Raw genomic sequence first — 16,634 nt, forward strand, 5'->3', positions numbered from 1 at the left:
GAGCTGCTTCCGTGTACAACTGTTGGCGCAAGCTAGATTAAATTGATTATTATGTTTTAAATATGGTTATTTTTCTTACAAAATCGCATCGATTCGCTACAGGACGCCTTTGTTCACCCGTGTGCAGCCGTGTGAGGCACTTTTTTATTATGGATGGATGCTCTTTATTTCACTTCTTTTGGACTGATGAACTGCAACACCCGCTTACTGCCATTAAACAGCTTGGAAGATCAAAGACCATTTTTAATATAACTCCGACTGGATTCGTCTGAAAGAAGAATGTCATATACACCTAGGATGCCTTGAGGGTGAGTAATTCATTGGCTAATTTTCATTTTTGGGTGAACTAACCCTTTAAGGCAGCACAGGTGATTCTTGAAAGCCCATTAATAGAGGTGTGTCTCTGTGTGGAGGAGTTTGCATGTGTGGCACCTGGCATCATGGCCAGGTATGAAATCTCTAGCCCCAGGTGCAGATTTCAGGGAAAGATTCATGAAATCAACACACACTTGGGGGGGGGGGGTGATTACTGGAAATCTGGATGTGTGAGGTTGAGCAGGTCAGGTCATGTCAACCATCTGGAATGCTGAAGTATTTCATTTGAATTCATAAACTCTCCAATGACTGTACTGGCATTTAAAAGCTAGGGCTGTCAATTTTACACATTCATTCTGGGCAAAACATAATTGTGTTAAAATAGTTAACACATATAATAATGTGTTTTTTAAAGTTGAACTTGACACCAGTGTTATTTAAGTTCTTTTGAGATGCCATTATAGTTTTTATTAATAGTTTGAATTTTTTATATATATATATTTTACATTTTCAGTTATATTTTTGGTTATATTTAATTTAAAAAAATTTTTTACATTAATTATTTTAATATATCAACATTGTTTGTATTTTTTTTTTTTTTTTCAGTTTGGTTATTTAAGTACATCAAGGTCAAATAAATAAAAATGAGAAATGTTTCCTTGACAACTAGTAGAAATAAAATATTTTTAAGTTTTATATTTTTTATTTTATTTCAGTTGATTCATTTAAGTAATTTTAGGTAACCAAAATGTTTTTATGGTTTTATTTTTAGTTAACTATAATAACCCTGCTTGACACACAGAAACACAAAAGGCAAATATGTCTGAAGCATGCTCATATTTAGTCCATATAAATATAAATATAATGCTGATAGAGTATAAGAATCAATAGTTTGAAACAAAATGGCCACACTTTTATTCACTAATATGGAAATAAACAATATTTTGACTACTGAAGTCACTTTTTATGTCTATTCAGTGCTTTACTCCTCTGCCACATTTTCAGTTGTGGTCTTTTTCCAGCAAATATTAATATATGTAATATATTGTGAATTATTCAGTTAGGTAAACAGCATATCATGTAGTGATTTCTATTAAAACACTAAATCCATTGGCAGCCCTAGGAAAACACATTGTAGGCTCAGGAGAGCTGCTACTTTTGCTCCCTTTTAAACTCACTTATACACACCCACATATATTCACATACAAACACGCATCTGCTCAACTTCTATTCACCAGCTTTTTGTAATGCACATTTTCACAAACAAACACCTAAACAGTTTAAGTAGCTTAGGCTGTTAGATCAGGATCTGCGTTGAACCTAACAATGGTGCTATTTCGGTTCAGCGGCAATGTAAGTTAAACAGTAGGGGTGGATTAAAGTGGCCCAGGGCTGTACGTTCATATTCAGGGAAACCGTGAATCATCACATTACTGAGTCTTCAGCTTTACTGGCCCCCGCTGATGCTGTATCTGCCACAGATAATAACTGTCCTAAACAACCCTTACTTTTAAACCAGCTCCTGCACTCAAATTGCCACACAGCAAATAGAACATTACAGGAACACCATGATGGGAAAAACGTAATTGAAAATGGAAAATATAATTTTTCATTTTTCCAGGACGCCTGCCCACATTATTGTACCTGTTACTTTGTATCATCTTGCTATGTTCTTTTTCTAGCAATGTAAATTGCTTGTGAATGATAATGGGTTTTATCAAATAAAGAAAAATAACAAGACGGCATGGATTTTGTTTTTTGACTGCTGTTGCTTTTTTGTCCAAAATAAGTTAATTATATACATTAAGCACACACATGCTCAGTTTTATTGTAAGCTATTGTTTTATTATTTCCCACAAACCCTTCTGTCATAGTAGTAAATTTGGTGTACCTCAAGGTTCAGTACTGGGTCATCTCTTGTTTTCTTGTTTTATATATTGGACACATTGCTCTGTGAAGAGAACAGTGTTTAGCAAGGCTATTTTATTTAGTCTTCTTGTTTGTCACTTTGAATGATGCCTATATGCTCAGCTGCACTTCGGTCTCATTCTTCTCTCATATTTTACATCACTTACAGTTGTAAATATGTTCCTCTTGGGGTTCTCTTGAATTAGTTTTTTTTTTCTTGGAAAATAAATATTGTGCTTTTTGCATACTAATAGGCAAATTTGAAATCAACATACGCTGCAGGGTACCTGAAAAGTGTTTGTGAGTGGGAGAACAAGCTTGTCTTCTCAGTATTTTCTTTTATATTGTTACTGAGATTTTATGTTTATCCAGGAATTTTATCTGACACAAATACAATAATCTGTTTTTTGTTGTTGTTGTTGTGTACAGGCAACATACCGGCCATTGCTTAAGCAGGTGCTAGAAGAGATCTTCCACCCAGACAGACGTGAATGCCCTGATGTAGAGCACATGTCGGGGGGACTCACTGACCTTCTCAAGACTGGCTTCAGCATGTTCATGAAGGTAATTTTCACTCACCTCACCTCCAGTTTTTAATTTTTCATCTCATCTAGTAAGTTTTATTACCAGTTCAGTGTTGCTGGGTGTGTGCTGCTAAAGAATGGGTTCGTTTGAGTTCCAAGAAATTCTTTATATGGACAAAAGCATCCAACTATATACATTTTAACTGATGGCACATGAAGACAATAAACACACGATAGCAACAATATATGTTATGTGTTCTTAAAGCCATCTCATGCATTTTCATTAGAATATAATGCAATGCTAATCGCCATAGTCTTTATCAAATACTGTAAAATAATAAATCTTTTCCTCATTCTACATTAGATCACAGAATCAAGTTATTTTAAATGCATTATATATTTTTAATAGTTAGTTTGGACCAAAAACTGTATTAATCTCATAAATTGTCATGTTTTGATGCTATGTTAAGCTAACTAGCCTTTATTTACATTGGAATGTTTATTTTTTTAGGAAGGGTGTTTGATACATAGTAAAGAGAGTAATGTGAGAAGTTTGATTAAATAAATGTGGGATTAAAACGGGGTGAAGAGAAGGTCTCAGTAAATATAATACAAAAGAATCATAGAGACATCCCAACTTTAGTTGCATTTGGTTTCTAGACTGCAAAAAGGTCAGTTTCATTATTTATTTTTTTCTTTATTTTTGTCATGAAAATATTTCATGACATTTTTTTCAAAACACTTAAAAACACATGTAAGCCTTCATAAGTATTTCTCTTTATGATTGTAATTCATTCTGATTTGATGACAACAAAATACCACAATTATGTTTGTAGTCCAAAGGCTTCATGAACTGTATCTATTTAAGTGTAGGTTACCATTTCTTGGGTTGGTGTTCAAAAGTGTGGCGCAAGTTAACAGGATATCTTAACTCATTGGTGTGATCATATGCTTATGCTGTGAGTTACGCTGAGCCCAGTCAACCAGGAGGCTCATGTGTAAGATCCTCTATATTTAATCAGTTATAATGTCAGTACTCTTAAAGCACCAAACCATTCTAAACTGCTGACTGGCTGCTGACATTACACACCTAATTATGTGTACTTGTGTGAGTGTGTGCACTGAATATGCTTATATTTAAAGCTCCGTCTGGATCACAGTGTATATATATATATGTATACATACCAGCAATATAAGATGAAATGTGATGGAAATTTGTTCTGGACAGAGATTGTCAGCTGAGATAAAAGGAGGAATGGGGGGGTGGTATTGGAGAAAATGGGAGTATTAGAAAAAATGTGTCAATATTATGATTAATATGTGGTTTATATATGGTTCAGTTATATTTTATATATGGTTAAGGTCACATTAACATTTGATTAGGAGGGTTTCTTCCCTACCACTCTTGACTATAGCTTGTTCACTTGGGGTTTTTAAGGTGATATTCTTTGCAAACCTGCTTTGGCACAAATATATAATATAGAATTTAGAATATAGACTCTTCAAATATAGAAAAGTGCTATAAATACAATGCAAAGGACATTGAGCACCAGGTAAAAAAAAGAACACTAACACTTACATCATTGCAAAATGTAAAGGAGGTCGCATTTGTTGGAAGACTACATCATTGAGGATGTCTCATTTCAGAAAAGTGACCATTTCAAAAATTCCTTATTCCTTATGAGACATCTTTTTTTTCTTTCTTTTTTTCTTATTTGTTACTTTGGAATGTGATGGTTACTTTTCTGAAAAGAGCCTTATGTGTCCAACATACAGTGGGTACGGAAAGTATTCAGACCCCCTTCAATTTTTCACTCTTTGTTATATTGCAGCCATTTGCTAAAATCATTTAAGTTAATTTTTTTTCCTCATTAATGTACACACAGCACCCCATATTGACAGAAAAACACAGAATTGTTGACATTTTTGCAGATTTATTAAAAAAAGAAAAACTGAAATATCACACGGTCCTAAGTATTCAGACCCTTTGCATTTTTTGTCAATATAGGGTGCTGTGTGTACATTAATGAGGAAAAAAAATTAACTTAAATGATTTTAGCAAATGGCTGCAATATAACAAAGAGTGAAAAATTTAAGGGGGTCTGAATACTTTCCGTACCCACTGTATATTAAGTCTGATATATATGACTGATATATAGACCCAAATAAAGTGAAATATACAATATAGCAAATCTCAACTGCTTGATTGTTATATTGAAAATATAAACTATATTATTGCCCAACTCTAATCTGCTAAATGTGACTATAAGGCATGAAGACAGTAAGATTTTATAAACATTAACATCATGATTTTCTGAAAATCTGCCTTGAAACATGGAGTATTGTGAAAAGCACAATGCAAATAAAATTGACTTAATTTTTAGGAAGCTTCTTTCTGTCCATTCACCTCTTTGGAAGTCTGTGATATTCTGTGTCACTTTTTGCATTATTTCATTTTTCTGAATGTGTTTATGAGGTATATGACTTCATTTGGATGATTAATAATATGTTAATCAGAAGATGTTTCGCCCTGAATATCATCCTCTTGCTCTCTTTGCTCTCTCTAAAATGTGAGCAGACACGTTTATAGTGATACACATGGCCAGCTGTGTGCTTGCCCCCTTTGGGATACGTGTGTGAGGCTGTCCTTGTGTTTTCATGCTGTTGTTATTCACTTTTCAAGTATATATAGTATGCATTACCTGGTAACATGAGTATGTATGATATTGCATAATAATGTGATATTGCCAAATTGTGTGTGGTACACATGGCTGGACATACTCTTCACTCGTCTCACATGCTGGTGTCGTCAATTTAAAACACACGTGCGTCTGAAGTGTGTGGATAGATGAATAGTTAAATGAAATGAAAGGTTGAAGAATCCTCCAAGAATTAACAAGGTCTCTCTTTTTACCTTTTCTGTGCACACATTTATAATGAAACCTCTCTTTCATTCACATGTGTGCCAATCACGCTTATTTACTTTACCAAGGAACATCCTAAAGAAGGCTTTTTTTATCTATTCATCCTTCTGTCACTATCTGTTTTACACGTTTGTCCGTGCGGGTTTAGGGTTCCGAGTTGCACGTGGCAGCACAGCCCCACTCCTGAGATCCACCCTGCTGGATGTGCATCCCTAATATCCTGATTATTATTCACGACTGGCTTTTTCTTTCAGCCAATCAAAGGCCAGCACTCTGTCCACCCGACCAGGCATGTACAGCAGTACCCCATGTGCCTGAGCGACTCAAACAGAGTATCCGCATGTGTGCAACAGCGTGCTTGTGTCCATATAAAAGTGTGTAATGGTTCTGTGTGTGTGTGTGTGTGTGTGTCTTCTGAATGTTGTGCTCCTGCTGTGCTTGTCAAGACCCAGACCTCCAGCTGAACTGTGAATTACATAAGACACACACACATTTACCAGGGATGTGCAGAATTGTACAATTGACTTGTCTGACTTAGGGAAGCCCAGTGTAATTACGATGGATTACTGTCATCACGTGTTTCTTAGGGGATATTCACATGAGACACGTTATTGTGTTTTAAAAAAAAAACCCTGAACAGCAAGCAATAGAATGGGCCAGAACCCAATGTCTTATCTATTTTTAAATTGACATGCCATTTTAATGACATGCCATAAAAATGCAGCAGTCATAGTGTTAAATGCTGAAAAATAGCTTTGGGAAACTAGACAACAGCCATAAACCTGTATCTGCACATGTACATAGACCAGTAAAAAAAAAAATAGGGTCACTGACAGATATTCAACAAATAGGCTACTTTTTATTATTTTATTTTATTCTTCTTCTTCTTCATCCTAGTGTGTATCCTGTGTTGGTGCAGGGTCCGCTTGTTTGCACGCCTTTTGTTTGCAGGACATTGCTTGCAGTTTCCTGGCAGTAATTGTCTTAATTTGTATTGAATGTGCTACAAAATCAGCGTTTTGGTGGCATTTTAAAAAACGCAGTGGACATGGCGTGAGATGCTGAAAAAACTATGAGAAACCAGGCAACAGCCATAGACCTCCATCTGCACATGTACATAGACAAATATAAAAAAAAATAATAATTGTATCACTGACAGATATTCATCAAATAAAAAAGCTTATTTTATTTTATTTCAACATACTGCTTATGTAAAGTAACTGGGACATTGCTCACAGCAGGCTGTCAGGTTTCCTGACAGTAATTGTCTTGAATTGAATTATTGAAGGCATTGAATTTGTTACAAAACCAGGGTTTTGATGGCTGTAGCTGCTGTGCTTTCAAAGAGATGAATTTAGAGAAACAGCTTCACAGAAGGGTTTTGTGCTGACAGTCTCACACGCTAAAGCACAGCACACAGCCAGTACGCCAAAATCCTTTCTGAGACATTGTGTCTCTAAATTCATCACATTTAAAGCAGCAAAACCAAAAATATGAAAGGGAAAGCATAAATTTGAAAGAAGACTAGATACAGTCAGCCTCAAATGGACTTTAAATTATAGAGGGTATGATAAATGATAGAGGCGTCTGATCTGATTCTTTGCATGCTAATTAATGTCCTGAATCTCAAAGATTTTTAACCTCTTTATGCTCGACAATTAAAGCTTGACCCAAAGCCTTTGAGATCCTGAAATATTTTTGTACCAAGCAGTCAGTGTTTGTATTACTTGAGGATTTGCGAATTGACTGATTTGCAAATCCGCAGCTTAATTAAATCTGCAGCTGAAAACAAAAAGCAAAGTGAAACTGGGGTTATTGGTTAGTTTCTAATTATGTTCCCTGTTTATCCCCTTTTGATGTTTCTTTTATCCCTGCAGGTCACCCGACCACACCCAAGTGATCATCCACTCTTGTTTCTCTTCCTGGTGGGCGGAGTCACACCATCAGAGCTCCGCCTCATTCGTGAAGTTGTCTCCACCCATAAGTCCTGCACTCAGGTGGGATGTCACACCCCTTTCTTGACTAATGCTTTATCTATTACACTATCGTTTCAAAAAAATAGGATGCATAAAATGCAGTAAAAGTGAGAGTAAAGGAATTTCTGATGTTAGAAATCATTTCTATTTCAACTAAATTAAAATACCCCACCTCTCTTTTTCTCCTTTTGTTTTTCTCTGTGGCTCTCTGCTTTTTTTCTGTATCATTTACTCAGACATGATAGGAGTGTGTGTGTGCGTATCTGCACTTGTGTTTGTGAATGAATAGAGATGTAACTGGGTCGAGTCAGAATAAAAGGAGTTTTGTTGATCAAAGTTTCATGTCATGAATAAATCAAACATAATGAAAGCACAGAGTGGACCCTTATAAAATAGAAAGCCCTCACATAGCCTGACCTAAACCCACAGCTGCGCTAGTGTGTGTGACAGAGACACACTGATGGGAATTTAGGTGTCTTGTACTAAATGAAGGTGCACCACACTTGACTAACAAGATGGCCAGGGGAGAGACATGTAGTGAGGGTTCTGTAAAGCCCTTTTGAAGTGATTTTCTAAATGAAGTTCTCAGACGAGCTAAATGATCTTCATCTTTCCATCAGAGAATACAAAGCATGTACTTACCTCAGCACATGCGTCAGCACGTGCAGTAATATTCTGCCCTATTCATCTTCAAGACCTGGCTAATAATCTTGCTGAGCCAGACTTTTGGTTGTTGCATCTAGTCTGGTCCACTTTGCAGATTATTATGGCTCAAACTCACCCAGATAGATAGGAAGAGACTAGCTAACAAATACAACCAACTTGTTCTTAAACCTTTCTACCGATTGCCTTGTAAAGTTTTTTGTTTGTTTGTTTGCTTGGTCAGTTTTCTCTTTAGTCTTTTCTTTTAGTTGCCCTGCACAGTTTTATGTAGTTTTATGTTTGTTTAGTTGCTTTTATTCAGCAAGAAGGCATTAAATTGATCAAAAGTGACAGTGAAGATATGTTATTTCTTATTCAAATAAATGCTGTTCTTTTGAACTTTCTATTCCTCAAAGACATCTGGAAAAAAATAGTTTCCACAAAAATATTAAGCAGCGCAACTGATTTCACTATTGATAATAATATATAATTTTTCTTGAGTACCATATTAGCATATTAGAATGATTGCTGAAGGATCATGTGACACTGAAGACTGGCTACAGAAAATTCAGTTTTGCTGTCACAGGAATAAATTACATTTTAAAATATATTAAAATAAAAAGTTATTTTTAACTTGTAATAATATTTCACAGTATTACAGTTTTCACTGATCAAATAAACACAATGTTTTTGAATATTTTCAAATCATTAAAAAAATCTTACCGAACCCAAACTTCTGAAAGCTAGTGTCTTCAGCCTTTTATTAATTAATTTATTTTTCATTTATTTCTGTGTTTACTACAATTCAGGTCATAAACAATCTGTTTAGTTTATAGCTGTTTCTACCTCAGACATTTTGGCATTATTAACAGTTCCTGCCTGTTTCCCTGATCCCTGTGTTGTTTTTACCCTTTATAGTTACTGCAGGGCTGCTAAAACATCACACATATTTGAGTATGAGTGTAATTGTATGTCTGATGATGAGATTGCAGTGTGTGTGTGTGTGGATGTGTGGTTCAGAATGTCCTCAAAAAGATGGCAGTATCCTAAATCTTTGTCTTTTCATCATAGAGAATGAAGCTTTTTGAAAATATAAATTTAAAGAAAGATTAGTATGAGGGGTAGGTTTAGGGGTAGGGGGATAGAAAATACAGTTTGTACATTATAAAAGCCATAGCGTCTATGGAATGTCCCCATAAAATATGGAAATCCTGTGTGTGTGTGTGTGTGTGTGTGTGAGAACTAATGTGAACTAACTGTGTCTAATCTATTTCTTCTGTCTTTTCTCAGGTACTCGTAATGTCCACTAGGCTGCTGAGACCTTCCGATGTCCCTCACTTACTCTTCCGCACTGACAGGCTCAAACCTGACATTGGAGTGTGAAGGGACTGAACACACACACTTCTGACTGTTGAATCAATTCTTTCCAGCATATTTTGCCTTTTGTCTCAATTTCAGAGGCATTCGATAAAAAACAAATCATGCATTTAAAAAGGTTTAAGGAATATACAGAACATGCTTCTGTTCCTTATAAATACCACAACATCCCATTCCAATTATTTCACATTTTGTTGTATATGACCAAAGATTCTGTCTTACCATTTTCCCTTAAAGTCCCTCAATTTTTTCCCTTTAAATAAAATCTTTATGGTTGGCCTTTCGCTCGTGTGTAAAAACTGATGTTTGTTAAAGCGTGTAAATGTCTACAGTCACATTTCACAGTTTTTTTTTTTTCATGCTGTTGGAAAATACAGCACATTCTGCAGTTCAGTTCTTACAATCAGCCATGTGTTGATTCTCACAGGAGCTTCCCTCTTCATCCTTCACTCACTTCAGTGCTGCTGGAGGAGTGACAGATGGGAAGAGGGCAGAGGTCAAAAAGGGTGGTGACATCCTTTCTGTTCTGCCTTCACTTTCTCATCTATAAAGACATTATAGGCCACTAATGTTTTTTTATAAAACAAAGCTAAGTAAAAATCTATTTATCATAGATAAATCTAACCTTAACTTTTTGAAAGTTTAGAATGATGTGTTTCAAAAGAGACATTTTGTCAGTAAAAACATTCCTATTCCTCAAAGTATAGCGAAGCAAACACGCTGTAAGCTCCATGCTTTTATATGTGTATCTCTTACTCATATGAGATTTGAGTTTGTGTTTCGCATTTGCCACAAACTATTACCCCAGCAGGTGTCTGACAAAGGTGCTAAAACACCTGAAATCAGTTATGTTCCTCTAAATTATGGGGGTTTTTTACACCTTAATCCCTACATATGTGTATTTGTCTTGTTAAATGTCTATTTAGGGTGTTGGTAGTTTTATTGACTGTTTACCATGTGGGAAACATCAGCATTAAAAATATAGTAAAGCATAAACTAAGAATGCTTGTTTTATATACACTACTAAGATTTTTTTCAATGTCTTCTATGTCAAAGTCTCTTATACTCATCAAGTATAGATTTATTTGTTCCAAAAATGGGTAATATTTTGAAAAAATATTACATTTAAACTCTTTTTTTGTGTTAATATATTTTAAAAAGTCATTTATTCCTGTGACGCAAAGCTGAATTTTCAGCATCATTGCTCCAGTCTTCGGTGTCACATGATCCTTCAGAAATTGTATATGCTGATTTGCTGCTTAGGAAACATTCTTATTATCAATGTTGAAAACTGTAGTGTTGCTTAATATTTTTGTGGAAACCATGATACATTTCTTTTTCTTTAATGAATAGAAAGTTCAAAAGAACAGCATTTTAAAAATAGAAATCTATTTAGACATTATAGATGTCTTTACTGTCACTTTTGATCATTTTAATGTATTTTGCTGAGAAAATGTATTTCTTTTTAGTACTTTAGTATGGTAATGTATATACTGTAAAAATGGTGGTTACATTTTAAACAATATCATACACATGATCTCTCAAGGCTTCATTAAACGAAATTCAACTAAATGAACTTTTACATTTACAGGTCGGTTTAAACAGAATGAATGAGTGTGCTTATATATTCATACACAAAGTATTTTTGTAAAAACAACTCTTTATTTCCAATCACAATCAAATAACATAAATAAATAACTCTGAGCTTCAGCCCTTTGGCTTTTTTAAAGTGCATTTACACAAGAAAAATCTCTTCTACTCCACTATAGAAAAGTGGCACAAAGCACAGTTACACAAAACCAGGAGAAACATTCTGGCCTTGTACACAAGAGTAGGACTGTAAAAGATACACGCACAGACTCTCTTTTTATACGCTTAGCTTGAGTGCCTTGTCGTTTAACAATGCCTGCATTCAGACCGTAAAAGCCTTGACCACAAGAAGGAACAAAAAACTCTCTCCCATGCCTTTCAGAAAAGCAATTCTTAAAATAGTCTGTTTTTGCAGCCTTCACCATCTCTGTTGCCAGTAGAACGTGTCTTAAAATTTCACAGGTAAGGCAGAGTGTTAATAATAGTGTTTTTGTGTGTTCCATTCAGTCATTCTGTCTTTGCACTGTCCCTCTGTAAGGAACTAAGACCACGTCTCCCAGAATCCTGCTGTGTCCACAAGGATATAAGTGACAGCAACACAAGTGTCCACCAGCACTGGTGAAAATGTAAGACTTCACCGGACTCTGCTTGTTTGTTTGTTTTTCAGCGACCATGATACAATCAGAGGTCTAGTTTCAGGGGCCTCTGTTTGGAAGCGGTCTGCTGATCATCAACGGATCTCAGGAACTTCCAAGGAGCGAGACCTATACATTCAGAGAGATCTTCTCCTCTCTCTTAATCCTGCACTTCTGTTCTGCTTCTCCTGCTGGTATTCGAACCCTCTTCACACTGAAGTGACAGTCCGGACCTTGGCGGACAGCACCTGTTTGAAGCGCCTCTTCAGATCCTGCATGTTGGGGGATTTGGGCCGGGGGATGAGGGGAGATCTTTTCTTCTCTGTTCCAGATGAAGCTGCATTGACGGGGGTCTGAGGCTGCTGCTTGGCCAGATCTACGCACAGTCTGTGGAAGGCACCGTGGACCTGGCTGTAGTCCTCGCTGGCGGACACCTCGTAGAAGGAGCAGCCCAGCACTGAAGCCAACAGGGGACCTTCTTGAGCATCTACATGCCTTACATGGAGAAGATCGGCTTTATTGGCCACCAGGATGATTGGCAAGGACCTATCCGTAAGGGTGCGGGTAACAAGCTGGTGGAGCTGGCCAATGAGATCAAAGCTTCGGCAGTCGGTAACGGAAAAGACCATAACTACGGCGTCTGCCCATTGAATGGAGCGAGATACCTGGTCAGTGCAGTTCAATCCATTAGCGTTCACCTGAAGAAAAAATACAGACATTTGTCAGTTATGCAACACGTTTGGTTAGTTTACACATTTTCTTATATTACTGAATAGTGTGAGCTCTGTGGGTGATAAAGTGTACAGCAAAGCTGACTAAGAAGCTGGAAGAGTATAATTTGCTATTGGCTGCGATTGTCGTTTCACAAAAACGGGAGATTTAGCCGGCTAGACTTAGAGTCTTTCACCCTAGTCTAAAAAGAAAAGGCATTATGTGGTTTTGGACGACTGCCTGCTTTGGGAAATGAGCCTTGCATGCCAAACTTGGCACTAAAATATCTGACTAAAGACATCTTGAAAGAAGTGGCCTGTAATTGAATTAAAAGCCATTCTCTAATTTTGAAAGCAGAGGGATAATTTAGATGGGCTGGTCTACTGTAACTGTTCCGAACTGCTTATTCATATCCTAAACCCGCTGTGCACTGCTGAAGCAGCAAAACCTCCCAACCGCTGCTACAAATATCCCACAGCGCTGCAGCGAATCATTCTTTGGAGTCGGATCTTTTTAATGAACCGGTTCACAAAACCGATCTTAACGATTCGTTCGAAACTCAGTGTGAATTAGTTTTAATCATACCATATGAACCAGTTGGTTTTGTATATGTATATTTTTATTAAAATATGCAAAATCTTTTTATCCATCGAATTTTAGCATTGTTCATTTAGCTTCTAAATGACCTGTTTTTATGAGCTGAATCAAATTGGGGCCTGTGAAATTACAATAAATGCCTTTATCAATAGCACTTTTAGGGGGAAACATAATAATGGTCACTTTTTGTAAACGCCTTGGAGCTTGTAAGATACCGCGCCGCGAAGCCGTAAATAACCGCTGAATCATTTTGAACCTGTTCTGTGAACCGAACTGTTCGAAAGAACTGATTCGCTTAAATAATTCGGGCTTTCCTCAAGCTGCAGTACATGAACGCGCTGCCCCCATAAAAGAGTGCAACAGCAGGCTCCCGCTGGCCAATTAACCCCAAGTGTTAAACACAAACCCGGAGAAACACAAAAGAAGAGCTAAAAGACAAAGGCGAAGGTATGCGCTCTTTCTACACTTCTCAGCCGTGAAGAAGCAGCGTGGGAAAGATGCTCTGTATGTAACAGTAACAAATGTGACATACAATCACATAAAGAACAAGTGTGTTCCTGTGTCGCGCATACTTACTTCAACTCCAGGTGTGTCTTGAACTTGAATGGCCACTTGTTCTCCGTCTATCTGCACTTCTCTGTTGTACAGGTTGCCTGTAATGCAGCAATGCAGATTTTTTTTAAAAATGGACAACATATATGACACACAACACTAATGAGTTTAAACGATGCATACTAAAATCAGTCGTCTTGGAAAGATGGGGGGGAAACTTACCGACGTTTCTCTCGTAGTCGCCAATAAACCGCTTAGTGAGGAAACGAACCACCAACGCTACACAGGAATAAACAAGAAATGGGCATGAATATATAAATATAATTGTATCACAACACTCTAATCTACAAGAAATTCGTTTCTGTGATATTATATTATTAGGTGTAATATGATAAGCTTTAAAACTATGTAAAACTGGTCCATAAACGTACCGGTTTTGCCCACTCCACTGCCACCGATGACTGCGATCTTAATGACTCGTTTGGACGGGCATTCGGCGCTGGGGTACTCCGCAATGGTAGACATATTCTGGATCAGACGCATTTTGGCAAAAGAAATATACTATCCAAAGCCTACAACGGAAAATTAGGACAAAATATCCACAGACGCCGTAAAAGTAATGTCAGAATCGAAGTCAGCCAACGGATTACACGCAGATGTTGTCTTTCAATGATAAAGTCGGAGAATATCCTAACTCCTTCTCCTAGTTATAAACACCAAGCCTGTACTTGGTTTACTGAGCAGCAGAGACGGGAGCTTGGGTTTATATACAGCCACAGAAGCGCTCGGCTCTGATTGGCTACTGCAGACAACGGCCTCATTGCCTCGCCCCGCCCACCGCTTCACGTGTATGCACGAGCTGTTTATAACCGAATAAAAAGAGAGAGAGAAAGACAGGTGGGTTCACCCCATAGACTGTATAAAAACAGGTTCACCCGAGTAAAATGACTGTGGCTTAGGGAACACCTTCCCTTACAGTCGCTGAGAAGGAAAATAAGACGTTTTAGTCGACTAGGCTGTAGAAATGAAGTGGAGGTTTTGAATGGGTCTTAGTGCTGTAATTGCTGATATCTGTCAGTTGCAAATGAGTGACTTCAAACGCGTGTGATGAGAATGTTATCTAGTCTAAATGATCTCTAAGCGCTTAATGTGTCACTTGCGAAGGGTTTTTTTTTTCTTTAGCCTGGGCAATGAGAAAAAGTAATTGATCAGAATCGCCAGAGTCGCCTCAGGACCTATAAATAAATAAATTACTTCTCTATCTCTCTCTCTCTCTCTCTCTCTCTCTCTTTCTGATTCTGTTTTTCAGGATGAAGTATATTTGGTAAATGCATATATGTAATATTAAATGCACACTCAATTAAAAAAGTAAATTTTAATTTCAATTTTAAATTTCAAGTGGTTTATTGCAGTGATTAATTTTATATACAATATTGTCAAAGCACAGTAAGCAGTGACAGGAAAACAAAAATAAAGTAAAATTAATTCATTAAAAAAAATAATTAAACATTCATCAGGACATTAGTCAGCATTGAATATGCAGTGGCTGGTTTCAGTGTGCAACTCAGATATGATTTATGCATAATGTATAAATGTTTTTCCTACAGACAGTGAGCATGTAATATTGTCTGAAAATTTTTCTATCTGCATGCACTCATGAAATTAGTCATTTGCATATTTCATGTCCCATATCGCATAAGAATTTACATGCATGGTAATGTAGTATTTATTGTATTTTGCTGGTTCTGTTATGCTTTCAGTTTTATTTTCTCATCTGTATTTTCCTAAATATGCAAAACAGCATATTTCTATGATTAATCAGAGCTTGTTGTGCTTGCTCGCTGTATATAGGCTGGCCATATGTTGACACATTCAACCAGTGTTTACACAGTTGTGAGACTCCATGTACAGCTAAAGGATCTGTGATTGCTTAGTCAGAGGAGTGTTTTCTGTCTTCATCCAGTACCTCAGCCAGAGAACAGACATCTACGTCTCACACATGTTTAATGGTCCTGTTCTTTTACAACCTGTAAGAGAATTAGCACTTCTGAGCCTGGGGTTCCCTCTGGGATCTCAAACTGATTTTTTGAGTAGTGTTTTTTTCAATTTATGAGTACAATAAGGTCTGTAGTTAACACTACTTTAAGAGAATTTCACGTTATGTTCTACAAAATAAATCACACACAGTCATACCTCAAATGTCAATTTAGTTACATAAGGACTACAAATACCACGAAACGGTATTTTAAATCCACATTCAAAATTCCTGAGGGAACCCAGGTAGAGTTTTCCCTTCCAGATTTGCCTACGAATTGACGTCAGGACTGAACAACTCTATTTAGTGTTCAGCTGATGGCAAACATTGAAGGAATACTTCACATTAAAAAGCCGTATGACTTTCTTTTTTCTGTGAAACACAAAAATATATTTCAAAGGATGTTTCAACAATTTTTATAGACACAATACAAATCAAAACAGCCCTGGACCGACTTTGTTGGAGTGTGTGTGCTTGTGCTTTGGTGTCTTCAGCATGTTCTGACTTGTCTTGGTCCCTCAATATTAGTCGGGGGGGAGTGTGTGTCATTGGGGGGATGCTTATTGACATCTCAAAGAACCCACTGCCCCTGCCCCTACACCTTACAGAATGCTGAAGCCAATCTAAGTATACTGTACTCAGAGACAGTTATTACTATAGCATGTGTTTGTGTGTTTTTGTGTGCTGTGCGCATTAAATGTTCATGTCAGACTCCATGAGTGTAATTAACACATTGCGTAAGTGTTTTTCTCTCTGAAGTCTTCCTCATGTTTGATCTTACAATGTTCATGTTTAATGTCATTGTGCTGTAGTGTTTGGAGGGTTTCGTCTAATCAGGTTTAGAAGAT

The 16,634-nt window shown here is 36.8% G+C and overlaps 2 protein-coding genes across 2 annotated transcripts in view; one reads left to right on the forward strand and one right to left on the reverse strand.

Annotated features, from left to right (window-relative positions):
• Positions 1-10,240, forward strand: part of LOC107755248 (sec1 family domain-containing protein 2-like) — a 141,578-nt gene extending 131,338 nt beyond the window's left edge. Inside the window, exons 7-9 of the mRNA XM_016571969.1 lie at positions 2,653-2,787; positions 7,549-7,668; positions 9,580-10,240. Of these exons, the coding sequence (XP_016427455.1) occupies positions 2,653-2,787; positions 7,549-7,668; positions 9,580-9,672 (348 nt within the window). The 3' untranslated portion in view covers positions 9,673-10,240. The remainder of the gene's footprint in view (positions 1-2,652; positions 2,788-7,548; positions 7,669-9,579) is intronic.
• Positions 10,241-11,263: 1,023 nt separating this feature from the next.
• On the reverse strand, positions 11,264-14,572 carry LOC107755225 (ras-like protein family member 11B). The gene is made up of 4 exons (XM_016571943.1): positions 14,183-14,572; positions 13,974-14,030; positions 13,776-13,852; positions 11,264-12,589 (listed from the first exon to the last, which is right to left on the reverse strand). Exons 1-4 carry the CDS (start codon positions 14,292-14,294, stop codon positions 12,101-12,103), a joined length of 735 nt encoding a protein of 244 aa, XP_016427429.1. The 5' UTR covers positions 14,295-14,572; the 3' UTR covers positions 11,264-12,100.
• Between the last annotated feature and the right edge of the window lie 2,062 nt (positions 14,573-16,634).

This window comes from Sinocyclocheilus rhinocerous, unplaced genomic scaffold, assembly GCF_001515625.1.
Source record: "Sinocyclocheilus rhinocerous isolate Xijiao unplaced genomic scaffold, SAMN03320098_v1.1 scaffold562, whole genome shotgun sequence".
Classification (NCBI taxonomy): Eukaryota; Metazoa; Chordata; class Actinopteri; order Cypriniformes; family Cyprinidae; genus Sinocyclocheilus; species Sinocyclocheilus rhinocerous.

What these genes read in the sequence shown, in the direction of transcription:
- LOC107755225 (XM_016571943.1), bottom strand. Translation starts at nt 14,294, where the DNA reads ATGCGTCTGATCCAGAATATGTCTACCATTGCGGAGTACCCCAGCGCC. An exon ending in CAGTGGAGTGGGCAAAACCG is followed by an intron (nt 14,031 to 14,182) that starts GTACGTTTATGG and finishes ATTCCTGTGTAG; the next exon opens with CGTTGGTGGTTCGTTTCCTC. An exon ending in CGACTACGAGAGAAACGTCG is followed by an intron (nt 13,853 to 13,973) that starts GTAAGTTTCCCC and finishes GCTGCATTACAG; the next exon opens with GCAACCTGTACAACAGAGAA.